The 20,301-nt window shown below is 39.1% G+C and overlaps 1 protein-coding gene and 1 pseudogene across 1 annotated transcript; both read right to left on the bottom strand.

Annotated features, from left to right (window-relative positions):
* Positions 1–4,019: 4,019 nt before the first annotated feature.
* LOC145481490 (uncharacterized) lies at positions 4,020–5,572 on the bottom strand (annotated as a pseudogene).
* Positions 5,573–13,136: 7,564 nt separating this feature from the next.
* LOC145481489 (uncharacterized) lies at positions 13,137–18,236 on the bottom strand. The gene is made up of 2 exons (XM_081459988.1): positions 16,296–18,236; positions 13,137–15,697 (listed from the first exon to the last, which is right to left on the bottom strand). Exon 1 carries the CDS (start codon positions 17,611–17,613, stop codon positions 17,170–17,172), a length of 444 nt encoding a protein of 147 aa, XP_081316114.1. The 5' UTR covers positions 17,614–18,236; the 3' UTR covers positions 13,137–15,697; positions 16,296–17,169.
* Positions 18,237–20,301: the final 2,065 nt, after the last annotated feature.

Below are 20,301 nucleotides of genomic sequence, written 5' to 3'. Positions count from 1 at the left end.
GTTCAAGTGAGGCCTTACACTATTGTAAAATGATGTAAAATCTGTTGAAAAATCCAAGTGTAAGGCCTCACTTCAACTTTTATCACTTTCATTCAAAATGCTACTGAAGGACAACATCCAACGATCACTAAAATTTGCATAATTAACTCTACAAAACAATACATTTACCCTTTTTAAGTTAGGATACTAATACCATTACTGGTGCTTCTTACATTCATATTATAACAATGGTAGTAAAACACTAATGAGTGATTTTGCCAATGAGACTTATTATATAATGTAAATTGAATTAATTAATTTAAATTTTGCATTTTTCAGCTTTCCATTGCAAAGATAGCACTGACTTCAATTCGAGAAAATTGAAAGTTTGTTTTCCAACATTTTGCAATAGTAACAATATACCATAAACACCCGCAGATAAGCCGCACCCTGAGTTTAGCAACTCAAATTTTGGAAAAAAAGATTTTTGAAGGAAATCCAAAGTCGAGCCTTTAGGAGTCTTGTTCATCAAATGTAAATTCACTTTTAACATTGAATCGTAAAATACTTCAAAGTCTTACCTTAGCGTTTTAATATAATGAACATCGTTTCCACCATCTTTGACATATGATTGATCTTTTTCTGGAATTTGTTGACAGGTAATTCTTCATTCAATACTGTTTTTCCATAGACTTTTTGCTCAAGTGTTTGTCGAACGTGTATAGCTTAGTAACCAGGCATTTGATCAGATTGGAAGATGGAAAACTGGACACCGGAAGCAGCCCGATGTTTTTAAGAGTTTTGCAGGTATTGCTCAAAGCACCGTTCCTGTAACTTGTCTCGCAATGGCTAAACAAAATTGAGAGATAAGTAGTAAGAAGTAATTCCTATTTTTGTGTACTTGAAATAGGTAAACAAACCAATATGTGTGTTGTTGACAGAATGCAAATAAGGCATTTCATCGCATAGCAACAGGATGCATTTTGGCACAATTGGTTTATACCAAGCCATACGGGACTTGGGTGAGAACAATAAGTTTGCCTAGTTTGTATATTCTCAAGCAAAACAAGATGGAGTCATTTGAGTTTACATCTGCTGTTCGTGGCTGTCACATCTACAAAGAGATTTGGGAGCCAAATGTTGGAGATAAATTTGTTGCTCTAAGAGAGTTACATAATCAGTTCGACAAATATGCCATCAAAGTGCTAAACGGTGAGGAAACAGTGGGCCATCTACCACGTGAATACTCGAGAATAGCGTGGTATTTTCTTCCTCGTGGAGGGTCCGATATCTGTTGCAGTTACTGGCTGTCATCGACGCTGCAAACAGCTTTGTGGGGGAATGGAAATTCCGTGCTGCGTGACGTTTTCCTGTTTGAGAAAGGCACCATAAACCACTTGAAGGACCTCCTAACGAAGAAGGTTTAACGCTTTAAGCGGAGACAAATGTAAGCTCTAGAATAAGCTTACACTTACATCAACAACGGCTCTTTTAGGAGCCACCAAACTTGCAAAAGCAATGAACAGTACTCCCTTGTAGTTTTATGTAATGTTTATTGACATACTTATCCATAAAGTGTAAATTCACTGAGATTTACGGCCACTTTTCCAAATGTTCCCGCGGATAAGCCGCACCCCTGATTTTGAGCGACGATTTTTGGAAAAAAGGCACGGCTTATCTGAGGGTCTTTACAGTATTTGAGTTTGCACTACTACAACCCCAAACTTCCTGGTGAGGTTTGGGCTTGTATTTGGGGGAACATCAGTCCTTAAATGGTAGCTGTATTTTAGATGGTGTAAAGTTAACTCTGTGCTCATTATTGAACCATGTAAGAACTTTTTTAAAGAAGTTTAGGCCAGCAGGAGACTCCGGAAATGCATGTTCCAAGGATCAAAGGATTTACAGAAAAAACAATCTTCACTTTCAGATATTTTGAACCTCTTAAGCTCCTTTTTGGTCACTAAAATACAGTGTAATAATTTAAAGGAGAACTGTCTCAGTTGGTAGTCCGCTGAGAGGTGAGCTATATTTTTTAATAATTTTTTCCATTTAACTTCTATGTAAGAGTAATGTTGGGCCCAAGACTTGACGGCTGTAGGTGTAACCTCTGATTTTTCTTCACCAGCAATAGCTCAAACAGCGAGTGAGAAAGCTGCCACCCCAGCAGTCAATGATCCTTATAAGCATTTCCTGGCAAAGCGGAAAGAAAGGTAACTCGTGTGGAAGACCCAGCAAGCAGTGAAAAAGGCCAGACTCGACAGTACAAAGAAGTCGACAACAATCAAGGAACCAACAATCGAGATATCAGATGCTGGGAATGAGTCTGTGGATCAGGTCAGCTGCCTGCAACAGCAATTCAATGCTAAGGCTCACAAATGCTGTCACCTAAGGAGCCAACTCGTAAAACTCAAGGAGGATAATACCGAGACTGTAAGAGCCCATCTTGAAAGCCAGAAAGACTGTTCAAGGTTTTTTAAATTTCAACATTTCTTTCTGTTGCAAATAATTTCAATTAATGTAAAATTCACAAAAATTTTGTAAAAGCCAAAGATTTGTTCTAACTTTGGAAGAGAAAGTAAATAAATAGTGGAATAGTGGGTAAAAGGCAAAGCGTATTATTTTACAGTGCTGCGTGCAGTACCGTGAACACCCAGACAGGTTTTCATTTCTGACATATTTTTGACATACTTTAAACTTGTTGATACAGGTGGAATAGAATTCGGCGGGAAGCCAAACATGACTAAAGCGCTGGACTTTTAAAAGCTCACGGTTGTGAAAGATATACTGAAATCTTGACCAAGAGTTCTACAATGCTACACACTCGCGTTCAAAGTGCTTGTAAGTTTTCCTTTTCTAAAATATTTGAACTCTGGTTTGCTTGACGATCCATTTTTTTTTCTACGACCTGAGAGCTGTCTTGCAAACTAAATTATATTTTTATTCTATTTTACACAAGCTTATGTTCAACTAAGACTGAATAGGTATGGTGGAAGCTTTGATAATGGAAGAACCTTACCTGCAATGTACAGAGAACAAGTGTTGGAATTTTATCATGATGGATTTATCAACCGTCAAATCGCACGGGAAATTTGTTTGAGCCCCGGTTTTGTACAGAAAGTGATAGACCACGACAATGAACAAAACACATCCTTCAGAGGCATTAGAGTTGGTTTTCCTAGTCCCAAAATGGATGAACAAGTCGTGGAGTATATAGAGGTACAAAAACTAATGAAACTGAGCACTTACTCGACCCAATTACAACAGAGGCTTCTACTTGATGGCGTGGTTCATCCTGCCAATCTACCGAGCGTATCACAGATCAACAAGGTCATTCGCAAAGAACTTATAATGACGAGAAAGAAACTTACAACTATTCCACTTGAATCTACAACCCCTGAAGCAACAACAGCTATCAATGATTTTCTTACTGAAATAGCCAACATCAACCCAATGACCCTGCATTTCTTTGACTATTTCAGCGCAATCAAAACTACAGGGAACAGAAACTATGGGAGCGCACCACTAGGATAGGCTGCTTTCGAAATTCAGCGCTACGTGTCTAATGCAACTTTCACTATAAATCTTTTGCATTCATTTTCTGGCGTTCATTTTTACAATATACTGGATGGTCCATCTAATGGATTTAAACAAAGTTCTTCGCATTGAACCAGTGCTTAGGGACATGTTAGCCAATTGCGGTGTAAGACTTATTTCAGCCACCTTACCCACCACATTTCAACACCTGTGAATATTGCTTCCACGAGATAAAGGCATTTTTACGTTGCCACTAGATGCTAGCTCTCAATGAAAACAAAATTGCAATAGTGCAGGCGATGCTTAACATTACTGCCAATAGCTCGTATGCATATTTCAAGCGCTGTGGATACTTTTTATGAGCAACACTTTTTTTACCTTTTTGTAAACCAGATCAGGAAACTTATCTAAGACAAATGTTACATGATATCTCTGAACACAACATATCATATTTACAAAGTTTGCTGTTTGTTGACATTGTTGAGTTGCAAAATGTCACAGACGTAGTAACGCAAGAGGTACAACTACAAGAACCGAATATAAACGAAGGTTTGTTTAGCTAATAACTACAGAAGTAAAACATTTCCAGAAAAATCAACAAATGAACAAGAATCTGAGATTTGCAACGCTATGAAACCAAGTTATTTGTTATTTAACCTTGATAAATATTCCCCACTTTCAAATAAATCAGTGTGCAGGAACTGTTGAGTTCACTTTAGTTTACATTAATTGTTACGAGTATTGTTGTAGAGCATGGTTGTTTCCAGACAGAACTCAGGATCGCTGGTAACAGCAACAAACTAATTTATTTCTGTAAGGTAACTTCACGAATTTACAGCACTAAGCTTCTTCAAATTTCAATCAATCTCTCTTACAGAAGAAACTCTCGCTCTAATATACATGAGGCTTAAAGTTCTAGAAACTTCTATGAAGAGCTAAATTAAGTAGTTTGACACAGTTTCTAATCTGAGTAATTACATAAGGATTAGCATGTTCTGGAATGTTCTTACACAAATTGGTCACGGCTGAATGACTTCTGGTTCTAGATTGTTCTAGAACTTGACTTAGACAATTTTTTGTAACATTAATTTTACTCAAGAAAAACAACGTGAGTAATATAACTCAATCCTAAAAACATAACATTACAGGAAGAGAAATAAGATGCCTTCTATCCTGTGAGTGTGGTGATATGCTCCATTTATAAATAGATGTTTACATTTGAGTTCTCGTATTGATCTATAATCATCGGAAGTCTCGAGTCCGTCTTCACACCGTCAGGAACCTTTTTGAGTGCTCTTTGCAATATTATCAGATCCCTTTCTTTCTGGCTTCTGTTTGCACACGTTACTTGGTTTTGTGCCTTCAATCTAGGTCTCGTAACAAAGAAAAACGTAGATTTTGTGCGGTCAGGTGTGGCCGTAAAACTTTTGAGATGGGTTTCCTAATTTCACGCTGAAGTTGGCTGATTTTCGTTTTGTGTTTGGGATGCTTTTCTATTATTTTACACACACTGATGTCCGTGCAAGGAGGTTTTGAGCATTTTACTTTTGTGTGACCACTGCAGTGACAGTTGTTACAGAGTCGAGCTCGAATATCACTGAGCGAATGAAAATGTCTGGATTCACTGTTCAGTTTCTGCAATTGTTCTTTAGTGCTAGCAACTTGTACTTTCAAAACCTTAAGATTTTCTTCTATTTCCTGTTGCTGGCAGTCCAAAGGACTTTTCTTGGCATTTTTTGGAGCTGTTGTATTTGCGAGATGCGCGTTAGGTGTTGGTGTGAAAGACAAATGCTTCGGTTGCAGCAACTTGAACTCGTCAGAAGCTGAAGAACTCGGCATTTCCATGTCCATTGGTCTCAGTTTTCTCGGTAGCGGCAAATCTACTTCGCTTGCCTAAAGAAAAATCTTTCCGTAGTCCTGATCCTTGACTTCTTTTGTTGCAATACCTTACACAAATGTTTGAAGTGGGTAAGTGTGCAAGCGGTGATCAGTTTTGCTTTATCACCTGCATAAGCTTAGCAATTTGACCTCTCGAAGAGATTTTGTTTAACCAGGACATGTAAACAATTCAACTAGCCTTAGCTCGCTTTCTGAGCAAACTGTTGAAAAACCCTGCCAGTTCCCATTAAAACTACTCAGTAAAGCTGAGATAATACTTTGATGACAGCTTACCTTCCAAATGGGTGTTTGAAGGCAATAATTTTGACATTCTCAGTTAATTTTTCCATTACATACATACATAATTTTATTTGTTATCTTGTTGCCGCACTTTATAATTTAGGGTCATATCTTGACATCGAGCTTGTACACCGGTTCCAGTCTAAGCTTGTCCAACACTTTTCCAGAAAATCAATCCATATGTTGCAATATCTACCTCTCAGTGAGCAACCTCTTGACATTCATTTAGTTTCTTGTAAGTGCAAGAGATAAATCTCAGTCTAGTGAGTGTAATGCAATCTTTCCTTCGTCGCTTCCGGACCCAGGTGATTAATTTTTTTTCTGAGGAGGGAGGGGGAAAGAAGTTTTCATTTGCAATGTTGCACGCAATGCATTTAAGGGTCCATTGCACGGCCACGGCAACAATTTAATTAAGATTTTCCATCATGATATAAACATACACAAGGCTTTTTCATGTCTTTTGTTCCAAATATATAAACAGTAATTCACTCAATTGCTTTCGCTCAAAATAGCTCAGTAGGTAGTGGAAAATAGGGTAAAGTTCGTAACCACACCCTATTCACTCCCCTAGTCCCCTACCCCACCTTTGTACTAATTTTGAATTTAAAGTGAGTGAAAACAAAATGTATTTGGGGTAAAGGACGGCCCATTTTATTTTTTTTATTGAAGTGTGGGGGAGATTGGAAGATTTTGAAAACAAAATTGCGCGGGTGCAAGCCAGAAAACAAATTTCCTGCATAGCGCAAGCTTGTATAAATCCCCTGCAGCATCATAGTGACATGGATTCTAAGAAGAAAGTCTATATGAAAGTGTTCCCATGATTGACGTACGCTTAAGTTAGGGCTTGGTGTGGTATTTGGGTCGTGATACTGAAGAACCTATCCCTATGATTACCCTCTTCCTACCCCCCTACCCCACCCCTGTGCTAACTTTGGGCTTTACTTATCCGCTTTACAGTGGCATTTTTGACAGTACTCCTCAATTTTGTCTGCATAGGGCTGTTTACGTTTGATGGATATATCAACAGCAATGTCAAGTCCTGCGCAAATGTCTCTTAGTTTTGCAACCGATAACTTGGTCGTGTTGAATTTCCCTCCTGAGGTCATTTCGCATAGATTATATTTATCCCACATGATGGGGTGTCCTGGCAAAAATTCCCGACAAACGTCCTTCGTCAATTCTTCAATGGTTGCCTCCTGGGTGGCACATTCAATCTCCTCTTCAAGATCATCATCGCTAAACAGAGACTTCTTTGCCACAAGTCTGGAGAAGAATCCAGCAACCTGAGATGCAGTCAAAAACTCTTCACTACTGAACATCCGCTTCACTTGGGAGTCCATGAGAAACATCATAGAGTGTGCAACTGATAGCGGATCACTTTTTCGTCCTGACGGCTCACCCTGTTAACATTTCTCAGTCAGGTAGTTCTCTTGCTTGCACATAAAACTACATCTATGGGAAGCATTTGACTTCGGGCGCCCAATCCTTTGGTAGCATGTCATGAGAAGATGGCGGTTCTGCAACTGCATCCAGCTCGGGAACAGCTTCACATTGCCCCTCAAGCATTTGAGCATATCCAACAGCATCTCTATCCAGTAGAGTATATCGCTCAAGAGCACGTTGGTGTTTACCACAGTCTAAATGCCGCTGCATTGATGAATATCTCTCAAATGTTTTCACACAGCCCTCCTCAGGACAGCTGAAGATCGTCGCGTTACTGTCTTCCTCTTTGATATGCACTCTGGATCTCAAACTGATGCTTTTATGTGCCTCTCCTTGACAGATGTAAATGCGCTTGAGTAAGAGCGAGTAACTTGGGTAAGGGTTGATAGGTCAGATGGGGATGGGCAATGCAATTTGTCTGTAGCAATGAGTTTACCATCGCCGATACCATACGCCCTCCAAACTAGTAGCCCTTCTTCCTTGTATTCGATATTACTGAGCCGACTAATGCCCTCTATCTTTGAAGATAGCACCGTCGGGACTTGGATAGTTTCACAGAATGCTACATTAACACCAGGAACTCCACCAGAAGAGAGTATCGCGTCTCTCATCTGCTCAGGTGTCGATATCGTTTCCAGCGTTAAGATAAGTCCTCATATGTGACTTTATAGTCGCAGCCTTCCGATCACATGCCGCCTTGCCCACTTGTGGATCAGAAAAACCTAGATGCTTGATCTTGACACCTTCTTCATGGCCTAGGGCTGCTGCACAGATGAGAGTGGTTCCTCAGTGGTAGCAGTCGGCATTATCCTGCCAATAACAGACGGTCTTGAGCCCAGGCATGGCGATCTTGAGCTGCCAAATAACATCAGCCATAATGGCAAGGACCGCACAGCTGTCTCGACTACAGGACTTGAAAATGTGTGCAAACATTAGCATTTGCAACTCCCCTCCCTCTCGTCTTGTGGCAACTGTCAAATGCCATGGGATTCCACATTTACTGAACCAGTCGGTCTGACTTTCTCTATACTTCCGAGGAGGATATTTCATTGCCCAGTCTTAAACAATTAAAACAGACGACTGGTCAATCGCTTCCAAAAGCTGTATTCTGGTGCCATCCTGATTGACGGAGCAGAGGAGATGAGACTTCCATGCCAATATAGCGGTCTTTCCATTCTTGACTTGGAAAACAAGTTCTTCCTTCGTGTTGGATGTCATGTTTTGACTTTGCGCAACCAAAACTTCCTTGATATCATTTAGAGTTGACGCCAATGTAGCGCAGCACTCACACACATCACTGTGATCGTGATCACATGTGGCCTGGAACAAAGGCTCCTTCGGGTCGCTTATAGCGTATGACCTGCAGTGATCTGCTACTGTAGAACTCTGGGAAACGTGTACCTGCAATAAACGTTTGAAAAAAGTTATAATTAAGATGCGCTGCTTTATAGAGAACTAAGCAAAAAGATAGAGAAGATTTCACACGACTGTCAGACTTGGATTCACCTTATTTTTCTATTGATTGAGGGGCTTGGTCTGTCATCAGTGAGCCAATGAAATGGCGAACTAAACCCAAACGCACGTTTCCTTATGTCACTACTAAACGCAAGTCAGACATACTTCGCCTCCTGATTGATTTGTTGGTTAATGGGTTCTGCTCCTGGTTGGCTGAGGAGTTTTATTTGCTAGTAGTTCTACAACAGTCAAGTGAAATACGCCCTAACATTTTGTTATCACATGTTCCGTATGGACTGATTAGTGCGTTCATTGAGTTAGTCCTTTCTATTAATCAGCCTTTGAGTGCCGGATGGTAGAACCATGAAACTGACAAATATTTAGCGGTAAATAGCCCCAACAGAACAAAATAAAACAATAGAAATAATGCTATTTAATGATATTTTGATTAAACTGCTAGCAGATGGTAGAGGGGTTTTTTTAACGCAGAAAACCAGTGTGATCGCAGACGCCATATTGAACGCACAAGACAAAGATCTGGGGCGAGTGACATAGAGAGGTGGAGGGATCTGCCTAGCAAGGGTCACACCCACCTTAAAGTCACTTTTAAGGTACCGCTTGCTTGCACATAGATTATTTTCCTGCTGTTTCGCCCATCCCATACCTTGTCCTACATGTCCAAGGGTTTCAACAACATCACACAGATCGTCAAATGCTTCTGCACCTGCAGCACTAACATAATTGAGCCCTTGAACCGATGTTCAAACAGACGCAGCGCACTTGCTCAAAATCCACAGAAGGGTAGAGTGACATAGTGGCATGAACCCAGACTCCTGGTAGTAAGTCATATACTGGATGACTATTCGCTCTGGGATAATCATCCATATGACATTTGGAATCCTTGGTAGTCTTCTTTGTTGATAACATGATTGTTATTTTGCCAAAAGGCAAATCTTGGATAATATGGGGACTAGTGATGAATGCTATGAAGTTATCGATTTGAGCAGTGGATACTCTCATCCTTGGTGTCGGAACTGTTAGCACTGGTGCCCCCCTTCCATATTCTAAGCAGTGGTGTCTGGCCTCAGTGAAATGATACTGAGATAAATCGGGTATCCAGTGTTGGAGCTGATTCAGTGTCAACTTATCAACTATAATGGACAAGATTTGCCAACACATCTCCCAGCTGTCAGCTGCACGGTAGCACTCGGCAAGTGCGCTCATCATGGTTTTGTCAACTGATCTGCTTCTGGCTTCCTCTTCGTTACATTGTAAGGTTCTTTGTATGACACCAGAGGAATAGACTGCCTTGAAGAGAGAACCACTATCACTTGGAGCTATGTCTTGTAGAAATGTAGATAGACCTTGACCTGCCTTCCTCACGCAGTAGTGTCGTGTTCTTTCACTTAGATAGATAGATAGATAAACTTTATTTAAACACGATATTTAAACACTTGCTTCTTCCCAAGGCCACTGTAGCCGAGAACAAATGGGACTGATTCCTCGAGTGCGCAAATAATCATTGAGTGGGTCAGTGGTCTTGGACTTTGGTTCGTGCTTTGTTGTTACTGATGTACTGTCAAAGGAGATCTCGTCAGAGGAGGACGAGTCGTCGCTAGGTGGCAAATAGAAGCTTCCTCCTGGGGTAGCTGGGGTACTGTGTTCAGGACCAGTAATAGTCGTCTCCTCAGCCTAGAACAGCAACGTCAACTGTTATATTGTGCACGGTTCATGAGGCTTTTCCATGCTAATATATAGGAAACAAGGTGTGGCATAAATGATTGAGAATCTTTAGAAACAACCATAACAATAGTGTCGCTAAGTATAATTAGGGAGTCTGATTAAAAAAGGGCGATGCAGAATCAGAGCTGTATGGTAACGTAATGAAATTCAGACTTTGATCCTGTATATAGTTACATATAAAATCAATGGTATGTGTGAGACTCCCAAAATAGCTAGTACTTACCAAAGAAAGCTCATGAATACTCTCTGAAAGGGCAATAAGTTGCGGGACTTGGCAATCGGCTCGGATATGTTCTCCAAGAGTTATCCTACATTCAATACATATTCCTTGAAAAAAGATAAAACAATAAATATTGAATAATGATTCAATTTTAGTGTTCAACATTGCTCTTTTGCATGTGACTTGGCTTTTATGAAATGTAATGTAGCACTGCAGTCTATAAATTTTATTTGAATGGACACTTACCAGAGCCGACTGGAAGAAATATTCCAGTAATACACAAGATTAATCTGCAGATATCTTTACTGATTCCACGATCCGTAGTACAAGATTTGCGGACGTGCCTCGACAGCTGGGCTGGTATACGGCAACGTGCCAAACCCCTTTGCCAGCCAATGCCCAGTGAAGAACGATGAGCAGGACAAATATCCATGTAAGAAATATTGGAAGGCAAACTGAAAATTGAAGACCTTGCTAGAATCAGTTCCACTTCAGTGTCTACGCCGCTGCCAGTCATTAGACCTAGAGAGCTTTTGTGGTGTGATATATCCTTGTTACAAGTTAGCAAGGGAACTAAATCTTGGACTTAAGTGCTTCGAGGGTCTTGACCGCATTGGCCACCAACTAGCTGCTGCAAAGGAGCAATTTCTCCCCATTTTCCAATTCTTCAACCGACAACGCAGAGCAAATGACTCGATTTGGGCAGAAGAAAACACGTGCGTCCTAATTACTCAGGATGCCGAACTGTAAATAATGTTTGATTTCAAAGTTTTTTGACAAAGTGAGCGCTCAAGTTTATACAATACATTTCAAAAGACCTAACCTCATTTTCCTGCACATGTCTTTGTAAAGTTATAAAGATTTTAATCCAGTGGAGTTTGTCCGCGTGATAAGGTTTGCTCAATTTAAGAAAAAGTTAAGAGCCTCACACGTGCAAGCTTTGCTTATTGGGCAAGCAATCGAGAAATTCAATTTTAAAAGATAACAGCTCAAATGCCGTGAGAATTCTATATTTAGAACTTTTTTTAGAGGTAAGCAAACCGTTTGCCATGGATCTATTTGTGTTTGGTAATTATCTGTTTTAAACTTAGATCTCTCTCGACGGCAACTCTCAAAACAGTTTTGCATGCTCTTTGCTCATACGAAAAGCAAAAGCAAATCATTTTCATTTTCCAAAGGGATAGTTTTCGAGAATCACATAAACTTCTGCATCGAAAGGTATCTTGTTGAACATAATTCCTAAGAAGTCAGATGCACCACAAAGGGAACCTATTTGCGTGTTCACGTGCCATGGGCAAATTGGTAAATACAATTACTACAAATGACAAAAACTCGATTTGTGGGCAGTAACTTTTTCAGAGATATATTACTATTCCCTTTTATCTAGCTTTAGGAAATCATTAGCAATGGACCTGACCAGGCATTAGAATTTTGGAGCTAAAACTAGATAGGATTTCTAGTTTGTTGCACAGTCACTAGAAAATGGGAAAAGTAAATGTGTTGCATTTACATACACCAATTCAAATTATTGCATACAAAAAACTCCTTCAAAATAGGCTTGTGATAACCAAAAAAAGTTACAAAAAACCAAAACGAAAACATTGTGTGCTAGTAAGGAAGAAAATTAAGAAATGAGCAAAAGGAAGACAAAAATATCCATGTGGAAGTATTTGCAGCACATGATCACTTAGATGTAAAGATTGCATGACATCGATCTGGGTCTATTTTTCAGTTCAATTAGTTCCTTCACTTCTTGCCTCTTTTCATTAGAAATATTCAATACAAAACTCAATAGATACCCAGAGGATGCTTTATATACAAGACATGGATCCAGGTCTTCCAAATATACTGCACAAGCCAGAGAAACTAAAGGTGACACTTAGAAAATACCGCAGCCGTATGAAAAGGCTGGTGGCTGTGCACAGCAGCAAGACACAGGCTTTTGAGAGATCCAGAGAAATTAGACAAAAAGAAGTTGAGCTACAAGGTTTAAAAACAAGTGCATGCCCTTGAAATAAATGCATCATTTTCAACGACATTTAAGTCATTTCAAACCATTTTATCTGAAAAGTACCAAGCTTGTTAGTTGGATTTTTCATTAAAACTTATTTCAAGTCGATTTTAAAGTTTCCCACGAACATTTTATACTAAGGATATCTTAGTTGATTAGGTCACTGATCAAGTTGTTTTGTTGTTTTACATTCTACCGCCACTCTGGGACTCTGGACTCCGGGACATGATAAATGCACACTCTCAAGCCATGTAAAATTCACCAACCCAGCATCGAATTTAGAACTGATCGACAAAGTTACTCTGAATCGAATGAAAAAAATTATGAACCGTATTTATTACAACTGCACGACCAAATAGACAAACAAATGTTACTTGCCGCTTTGATTTTTGAATCGCGACCCGAAATTAACTCATGATAGATGGAAACTTGAGGCCAAATGCGTATTGTAAATATCAAAGTGTAGTCAGAAGATTGCAAAAAATGACTACTTTTACATTTCAAAAGGTAAACAAATCATCTCTGTGTAAAGAAAACTATCTTTATTAAGCGGCTCGTACAGTATATCAAATTTCATCTCGTTCAGCCTGCTATTCTCAATTTTGCTTTGAGTTAAAATTACACTTAAAAGGATTTTGCAGCAAAGCAACTAAGTAATTCAAATAATGCTTTTTAAGCCTGAAGGGAACTTGAACATCCCCTGAAAAAGTAAAGCACTTTTCAGCTCCTATATACTGTGACAGCTCCCGAAAATATACTTTAACAGCATCGGCTATTGTGAAATGACGTACACTCATAGAATCATTTTGTTTAACAGCTTTCTGAATCCATTTCTTTCTTTCAGCATTGCCACCCAGATTACAAGTAGATACACAACGAGGAGCCACAACAAAATTAGAAGCAAACTATCTTTATTTAAAGTTATAACAAAATGTAATCCTTAATTTATACAAGTTAACCCTTAACATGAGTATTAATAAATAACACGATATCCCTTTACACTTCCTTACAGTGTACCCCTCTCCCTGTACATTGTACTAGGCTTGTCTTTCTGAGTGCTCGCAATTTGTGCTACGTCTCGTGAAATTTGCTACATTACAGAAAAGTTGTGCTAGGTCCCTTGAATTTTGTGCCACATCCCCCATTAGCTTTGACATGAGCGAAAATAATGCTTTCTGATTGTCTAAAACTGTATTTAGTTTCTCTCCTAAAGTCTCTGAGTCTGTTAATTTTTTGAAAAGGTTGTTCAGGTAGCCAGGGAAACTTGGTGGAGACTTGTTGGTATCTTCATGACAAAGTGACCTCAGTGGAGACTCGTTCTTATCTGGTCTTGCAGCCAGCAGATCCTGTACAGCGTCTTCATCTGGCTGCCTCCAAGGTGCTTTAGGAGGGTTTGGGTTCTACTGGTGGTTGGTTCAAGATGGCACTTGTTGAATCATGCAACGGCTGTTTACCCAATATGATTTTCAACACAGTAGCCTTTTTCTTCACATTTTCTTTGCCGGTTGACACCTGACATTCAATGTGAAAGAAAAACCTTCATTAGTTTAACTGATTTTAAGATTTCTTATGGTTATGGAAAAAAGAGCAATTATTTCAGTTTATTTCCAACTTCAATTTGCGCACGTGCATGAGAAAAACAATCATATGGCATTACTAGAGAAAATCACTTGCCTAAGAACGGCTAGCTTACATAGCTTGGTGGTTTTTAGAGCGTGCTAAGAAAGCGGGGAAGCTGCGACAATGAGCACCAAAGCTGGAAGGAGCCTGGGAGTCCGACAACTGCTTTGCGCTCGTTTTCACAGCTTCGCCGCTTTGTGTGCTCGCATTCAAATTGCCTAAAAAATTGCTTAAACCACCAAGCTACGCAGGCTAAAGAATGGCGTGACAGATATGATGAGTTGAAGTTGATAACAGCTTTGGTCTTTCATGTACTAAATATGATTATTACTTTTTGTATACATTTAAAAATACTTACTCTCTGACAATTAGCACCTGTAGCTTTTTTCCGTGGCAGTTGACAATTTTCCTTGGCCTGTTTGTTTTTTATCGGTTAACAACTAACAATGAAAAGAGACTTTAATTAGTTGAAATTAGATTCAAACTTCAATGCACATGCCTGCAATAAACCAAATAATCAAGCACTTACATCTACATTTGCAATGAAAAAAGTGCAATCAAACTATAATTATGAACTTCAATGCAAGTGCATGGAAAAAGAAAAACCTACAATAGAACATCATCAAACATGAAGAATGAAACACTTAGTTGAACAAGCATGAGGAACCGCAAGGCTTAGTTATGGAAGCGATGGTCATCTGAAATGACCAATTGCACAATCTTAAACAATAGAGGTGTTGACAGAATAAGCCAGAACCAAGAGAGACCACACTTCAGGAGTCTTTGAAAATGCATGGTACATGTCAAATTATTAATTAAAAACAATTTTTTTTTATTCCAGAAATCTGAAAAACTAACGTTCTCATTTTGCAATTTCAGAAATGAGTGATTTGTGACCCTCCATACGCAAAGACGTCTTATCCACAAAAATGTTTTCTAGGGGGTTTGAGGTCGCTCTGAAACCCTTTTGGAAACCCAGTTTCAGAGGGTTTGAAACCCTTTGGAAACCCTTTGAAAATGCTTTGAAACCCTTTTGAAACACTTTGGAAATGCTTTGAAACCCTTTGGAAACGCTTGGAAACCCTTTGGAAACGCTTTGAAAACGCTTTGAAATCCTTCTGAAACCCTTTTGAAATCCTTTGGAAACCCTTTTGAAACGCTTTGAAACTCTTTGGAATGTGGAACACGTTGGAAACCCCTTTGAAATGTTCCGAATACTCTTTTAAAACCGGATTTGAAAGTGTCGGGGAAAAAATATTCTCCTAGTTTGCGTTCGCTGGCGAATGCACGACAGCACTGCATGTTAATATTTTTTTTGCAGAAAGGTTGTTTTGCCGCATGACGCAGTACTGATTCTATTATAGTTGTGGAAAGATCAAAAGATATAATGCATGTAAAACTTCTGCTAAGTTTAGTGGCAAAAATTGCGGACATTTGCAAATTTAAATGCAAATAAGTTATTGTTTACATGCGAGATCAACGACATGCATCACTTGCATATTTTGCAGATATCTCTCAATTTGCGCTTCTTATAAATTACTGCTTTCTCTTAGCACGATATCACATATGGCTCGCTAAAACAAAAAATGATCATCCAAATCTTACGCTTTTCATATGCACACTAAAATTACAATATGAGATAGAAACAAAAAGTGGAGACACGAAGAAATGGAAACCTCTTACAGGATACATGAGGATTTAATTAATATTTTAGATTATATTTTCTGTAGGGTTATCTATCTCCTACCCATTAATCTATTTCTAATCTCCTGTCAGATGTATAACTCATTTTACTTTTAATGTACCACATGCCTTTGGTCTGTTTTTTTATGTTTCTGTACTACAACCTCAAGCTGTAATGATAACTAGCTATTTTTCTTCTCAGTTTTGTTTTTTTTCTTTGCCCCTTGTCATCACTGTATTTCTTAATCGTGTAAGTCGTGTAACTGTATTTGTTAGTAATGTAAGTCGTTTAGTTATTGTAATTTAAATAGTGTAAATAATTAGAGCAATATAATGTAAATAGAGTTAGTGTTGTAAGTAAGCATTGGTTTCCCTTGTGTTATTGCAAATAAATAAATTTAAAAAAAAAAAAAATGTGTGAGGTGCGACCTTTTCTTTTGAATATTTTGTTTGCTACTGCGTAATTCAACCTACGTTTTCTCTAAACTAATTCTCAAGGTTGTCTTTCGGCCTGTTCAATTTCATATTAGCAAGGTCAAATTTGACTTCTTCTAGAAAGGTTTCTAGAGCAACTGAGGGCTGGACTGGTGGGTCCCAGTCTGACTTGACGTGCAAAAGGATGAGGTTCTTTATCGTGACCGTGAAATATGTACTTAAGGCGCATTCTTCTGGCAAAATGACTGAAGTCATTGAGTAGCTGACGCCTGATAGTGTTTTCTCTTGTCACGGGAGCAGGAATGAATTTCAAACCACGGCATAGTAGGGTAATTTGCTTGTCTGTCAACCATGTATTTGACAGGTTTTTGATGTTGCTTGCATGACTCAATGTTGTTTTGAAAGCATTTTTTCTCTTTGATTTTTCTCCACTCTAATCTTTTGCGGCTTTTAACCGCTTTGTTGTTTGTGTTGTTTCTTTTCCCTTCCTCCCTTATTTCTAAAGGGTCAGATAAGACAACAGGATAAGATTCACTTTTTTTATTCATTGCTTGTGATCTCATTTGTTCCAGCAATATATTAACCTCTCTGATCTTGGCTTTCAACACTTTGGCTAGGTTGTTGTCTTTCTTATCTTCGTTCACATTTCTATTTCTAGCCAGCGTTTTGCGGGAAGACTGGTTGGTTTCATGGAAACCTCTGTGAGACTTCGCTTGTTCGAGCTTTCTGTACTTATTCTCAAGCCTTTCTACGTGCCTGTGGTGAAATTTCACTAGAGCCCCTACAAGGGCCCGTTTGGCTTTCTTTCTAATGGAGTTAATGTCTTTCTTAAAGTCCTTGTCGGGCGTGATCGCCCATGCATTGTATCTTAAAAAGTCTTGGGGCATGAGCCCTTCTCCAGGTGAGTATTAAGCAGACTGATAGAGTTATTGAAGCTGTCAATCTTCTCCTGGATGAAGTTTAGCTCTTCTTCGTGCTGTGGTCTTTTTCTATTGGAACTGCCAGTAGTTTTGGCGGACTTTGGTTGTATTTCTCTTTGGTTCTTTCTGCCTCTGTCATTGCTCGTTGTGTCAGAGCGTACAGGCTCTTTGGTTTTGTGCTCGGGCTTCTTTGGCTTGTTCGTTGTCTCCTTGCGCTCTTGTCTTTGAGCGTTTGGGACACTCATACTAGAGCCAATGTCTTCACCTTGATCTTCGGACAGGAGGGCATCCTCTTCATGAGACATATCGGTGTCCATTCTGGTATCCTCGGTAGCAGGATCTGTCTCTTCGGTCGGTAAAAGACCATCAGCAGTAAGTTTGGTTGCTGCCATTTCACAAGAGAATTGCTGAGGCAAGACTGCAGTTTCGATTCTAAGAGAATCTCGTCAGTTACCACTGATGGTTCTGTGAGCAGTCAGAGTAGATTATGCTGTTTTGAGTTTATATATCCCCTTTGACCATTATTCAGATCGAAAAATACCGCCAGTTTTTCTATTGGTTCCTGAAATGAACCAATGAGTTCTCTAGGAGCTCAGCCAATGCTGGTAAATCATGCCAGAGACTACTTATTAACTTCATGTACAGCGATGTGCAGCTTCTTGTACCTTAGCAAATACCGCAGTGCAATCAAACGCAGGCTCAAAAGCTGCCTCTTTTTGACTTCCACATGAGATCGCTTGCGGGGGAGGCTCTAACAGGGCATTAAAAACGCATATTTGTGTTTTCTGATTGAAATAGTGATATAATAGTTCCATCGTGCACAAACTCTCACCTTTACCGGGTTGATGGAAGGTTGAACAAACAAAGGTTTGCATGCAAGCTTAAATGCATTTATTTCTTTATTCCCAGGTAAAACAGTGAGGCAAGATCCTGCCAATCCCACCTGGGATCCCGGGTTGATCCTAGGTGGGATGCCACCAATTTTTGGCAGGATCCCACCTGGGATCCCACCAGTTTTTGGATCCTGCCTGAAATTCCAGGTAGGATCCAAGAAGCCATCGCACCTGGGAATTGTAAGGATCCCACCTGGGATCCCCCGTGAAGGATCGAAGAAGCCATTCCACCTGGGAATCATAAAATTCCCGCTAATCCCACTTGGGAATTCATATGGAATCCTGGCTTTTCTTGCCATGATCAAATACTGCAGGTTGTTATTACCATAATTTTGTAATCCCACCCGGAATCACAGCTGCATGTAACCCTGCCACATATACAGGAAATTATTATAATCAAGAGATTTCAAGGGAAATCCTATAACATCTGTACCGTATGTTTTGAACTAAACCTGCAAGTTTATTTGGAAACTAGAATTACATAATTATTAATTTCTTTGAATGAAATACATTATAGAATGCATGCATGCATGTACATGCAATATCAGCATGTGCCAAATTGCAGAACAATCTGCTAAAAACAATTTTAAAAAAATGGATTATCATTTTCACAAAATTAACGCTTGCCAGCATTAAAAATGTTATTTCATCATAAGTTGTTCTTTTTGCAAGGTTTGTTTAAATTTCTACACTTATCAGCAATTTTTTGCTGTATGCCAGTCTTTTCTCCCCAGTTCTTCTCTAAATCTTCGTCACTCCATTTATATTGTCTCTGCAGTTGTCCTACAGTTAAAAAAATGTGATTAATGATAGTAAGAGTAAGAGAAACAACTGAACTTGGTACTAATTTTTAGAATATATGTGTCACAAATTTAATGTTTTTACTGCGATAACAAAAAATGGTACTGAACCAGGCTGCAAGATATTAAAAGTAAAGAATACAAAAATTGGTACCATTATATTATACCTTTAATGGCTGCCAGAACCATTGAATTTAAGGGTGCTTTCCCATTTGACCCCTTAATGTTGGAGATACGTTGAACATCTTTTGGTATGAGATTATCCAAGAGGTTCAGCGCGAATGCAGATGGCGAGGAAGAGTGCTTGACGATTTTGTCAAAGCACTCTCTGTCTGTCTTCAAATTATACTTGGGATCTCCAACAATAACTTAAGAAAAAAAATGTAATTAAGTCAACAAAGTTAATCTTTAAAGTACTGTTGAGTGCATGGTCCCAATAACCAAAACCCACAGGGGAAATCCAAGTTCTCAAGAAATAAAACCCTGCTAATACATACAGTACTGTGCAAAAGTAATGAGAGCGAATTTCGACCAAATTCAGCCTCTGTTCTCACGAATTTTTCTCAAAACATCGTGGACTTTTCGAACAAACATTCGTACCGCCCGCGAGAAAATTCAAATAAATTTCAACGATAATTATCATGGTCGATCGAAAATTCGCAAGGCACAGCGAAAGTTCGAAGAAATGAACTTTCAAGCCAGCAAAATATCGAAGAACTGATGCGAAAAGGAAAGGGAAGATCATCGAACTTTCGAGGCATAAAAACAAACAACATCACATCACTTCCCGCGGGCGTGAGAAACATTTTTCGCTTCAGTGCTCCTAAGTGCTCTTTCTTGTCCTGGAAGGAAGCCTTCTTGTGAAACGGAAGAAAAAGGTTTTATGGCCAAAGACATGTAGTTGAGTGCAATTTAATGTGACAAGGATTGTGATTCAATTTGACCAGACGAATGTGAATTTTGAAGCACACCTGTACGTGTCAACACAAACATGAAAATTTCGTCAAAATTAAAGGCGGATTTAAGCTGTTTTATCCCTGGTCGTGTTCAAAATAATAATGAGAATACTGTCATTCGCTTTGAACATGTGAAATTTATTGAAAGAAAAACTTTCTAAGGGCTGCTCTGAACATTTTTGCACACGAAACCGCCTCAGCTTACTTGCCATCTGGTTGGCCGTGATAATACTCTTTTCGCTTCACTGCACGCACGAGTTTTTTTATAAATCACTTCACAGAAGGAAAGCCTCTTTTAAACGAGAGAAAACTATTCAGACCAAAACGTGTAAGTGAACATGATTTATTTTGATTGCAATTAGACTTACTTGCCTGTAATCTATTGTTACTGCTGTCGAAAGAATCCAGTCACAATGTTTACACTTCCAGTT

This window comes from Orbicella franksi, chromosome 3 (assembly GCF_964199315.1).
Source record: "Orbicella franksi chromosome 3, jaOrbFran1.1, whole genome shotgun sequence".
Classification (NCBI taxonomy): Eukaryota; Metazoa; Cnidaria; class Anthozoa; order Scleractinia; family Merulinidae; genus Orbicella; species Orbicella franksi.
Note: the sequence above shows the minus strand (reverse complement) of the source record. Positions and strands in the feature narration are given on the sequence as shown.

What these genes read in the sequence shown, in the direction of transcription:
- LOC145481489 (XM_081459988.1), bottom strand. Translation starts at nt 17,613, where the DNA reads ATGGCAGCAACCAAACTTACTGCTGATGGTCTTTTACCGACCGAAGAG.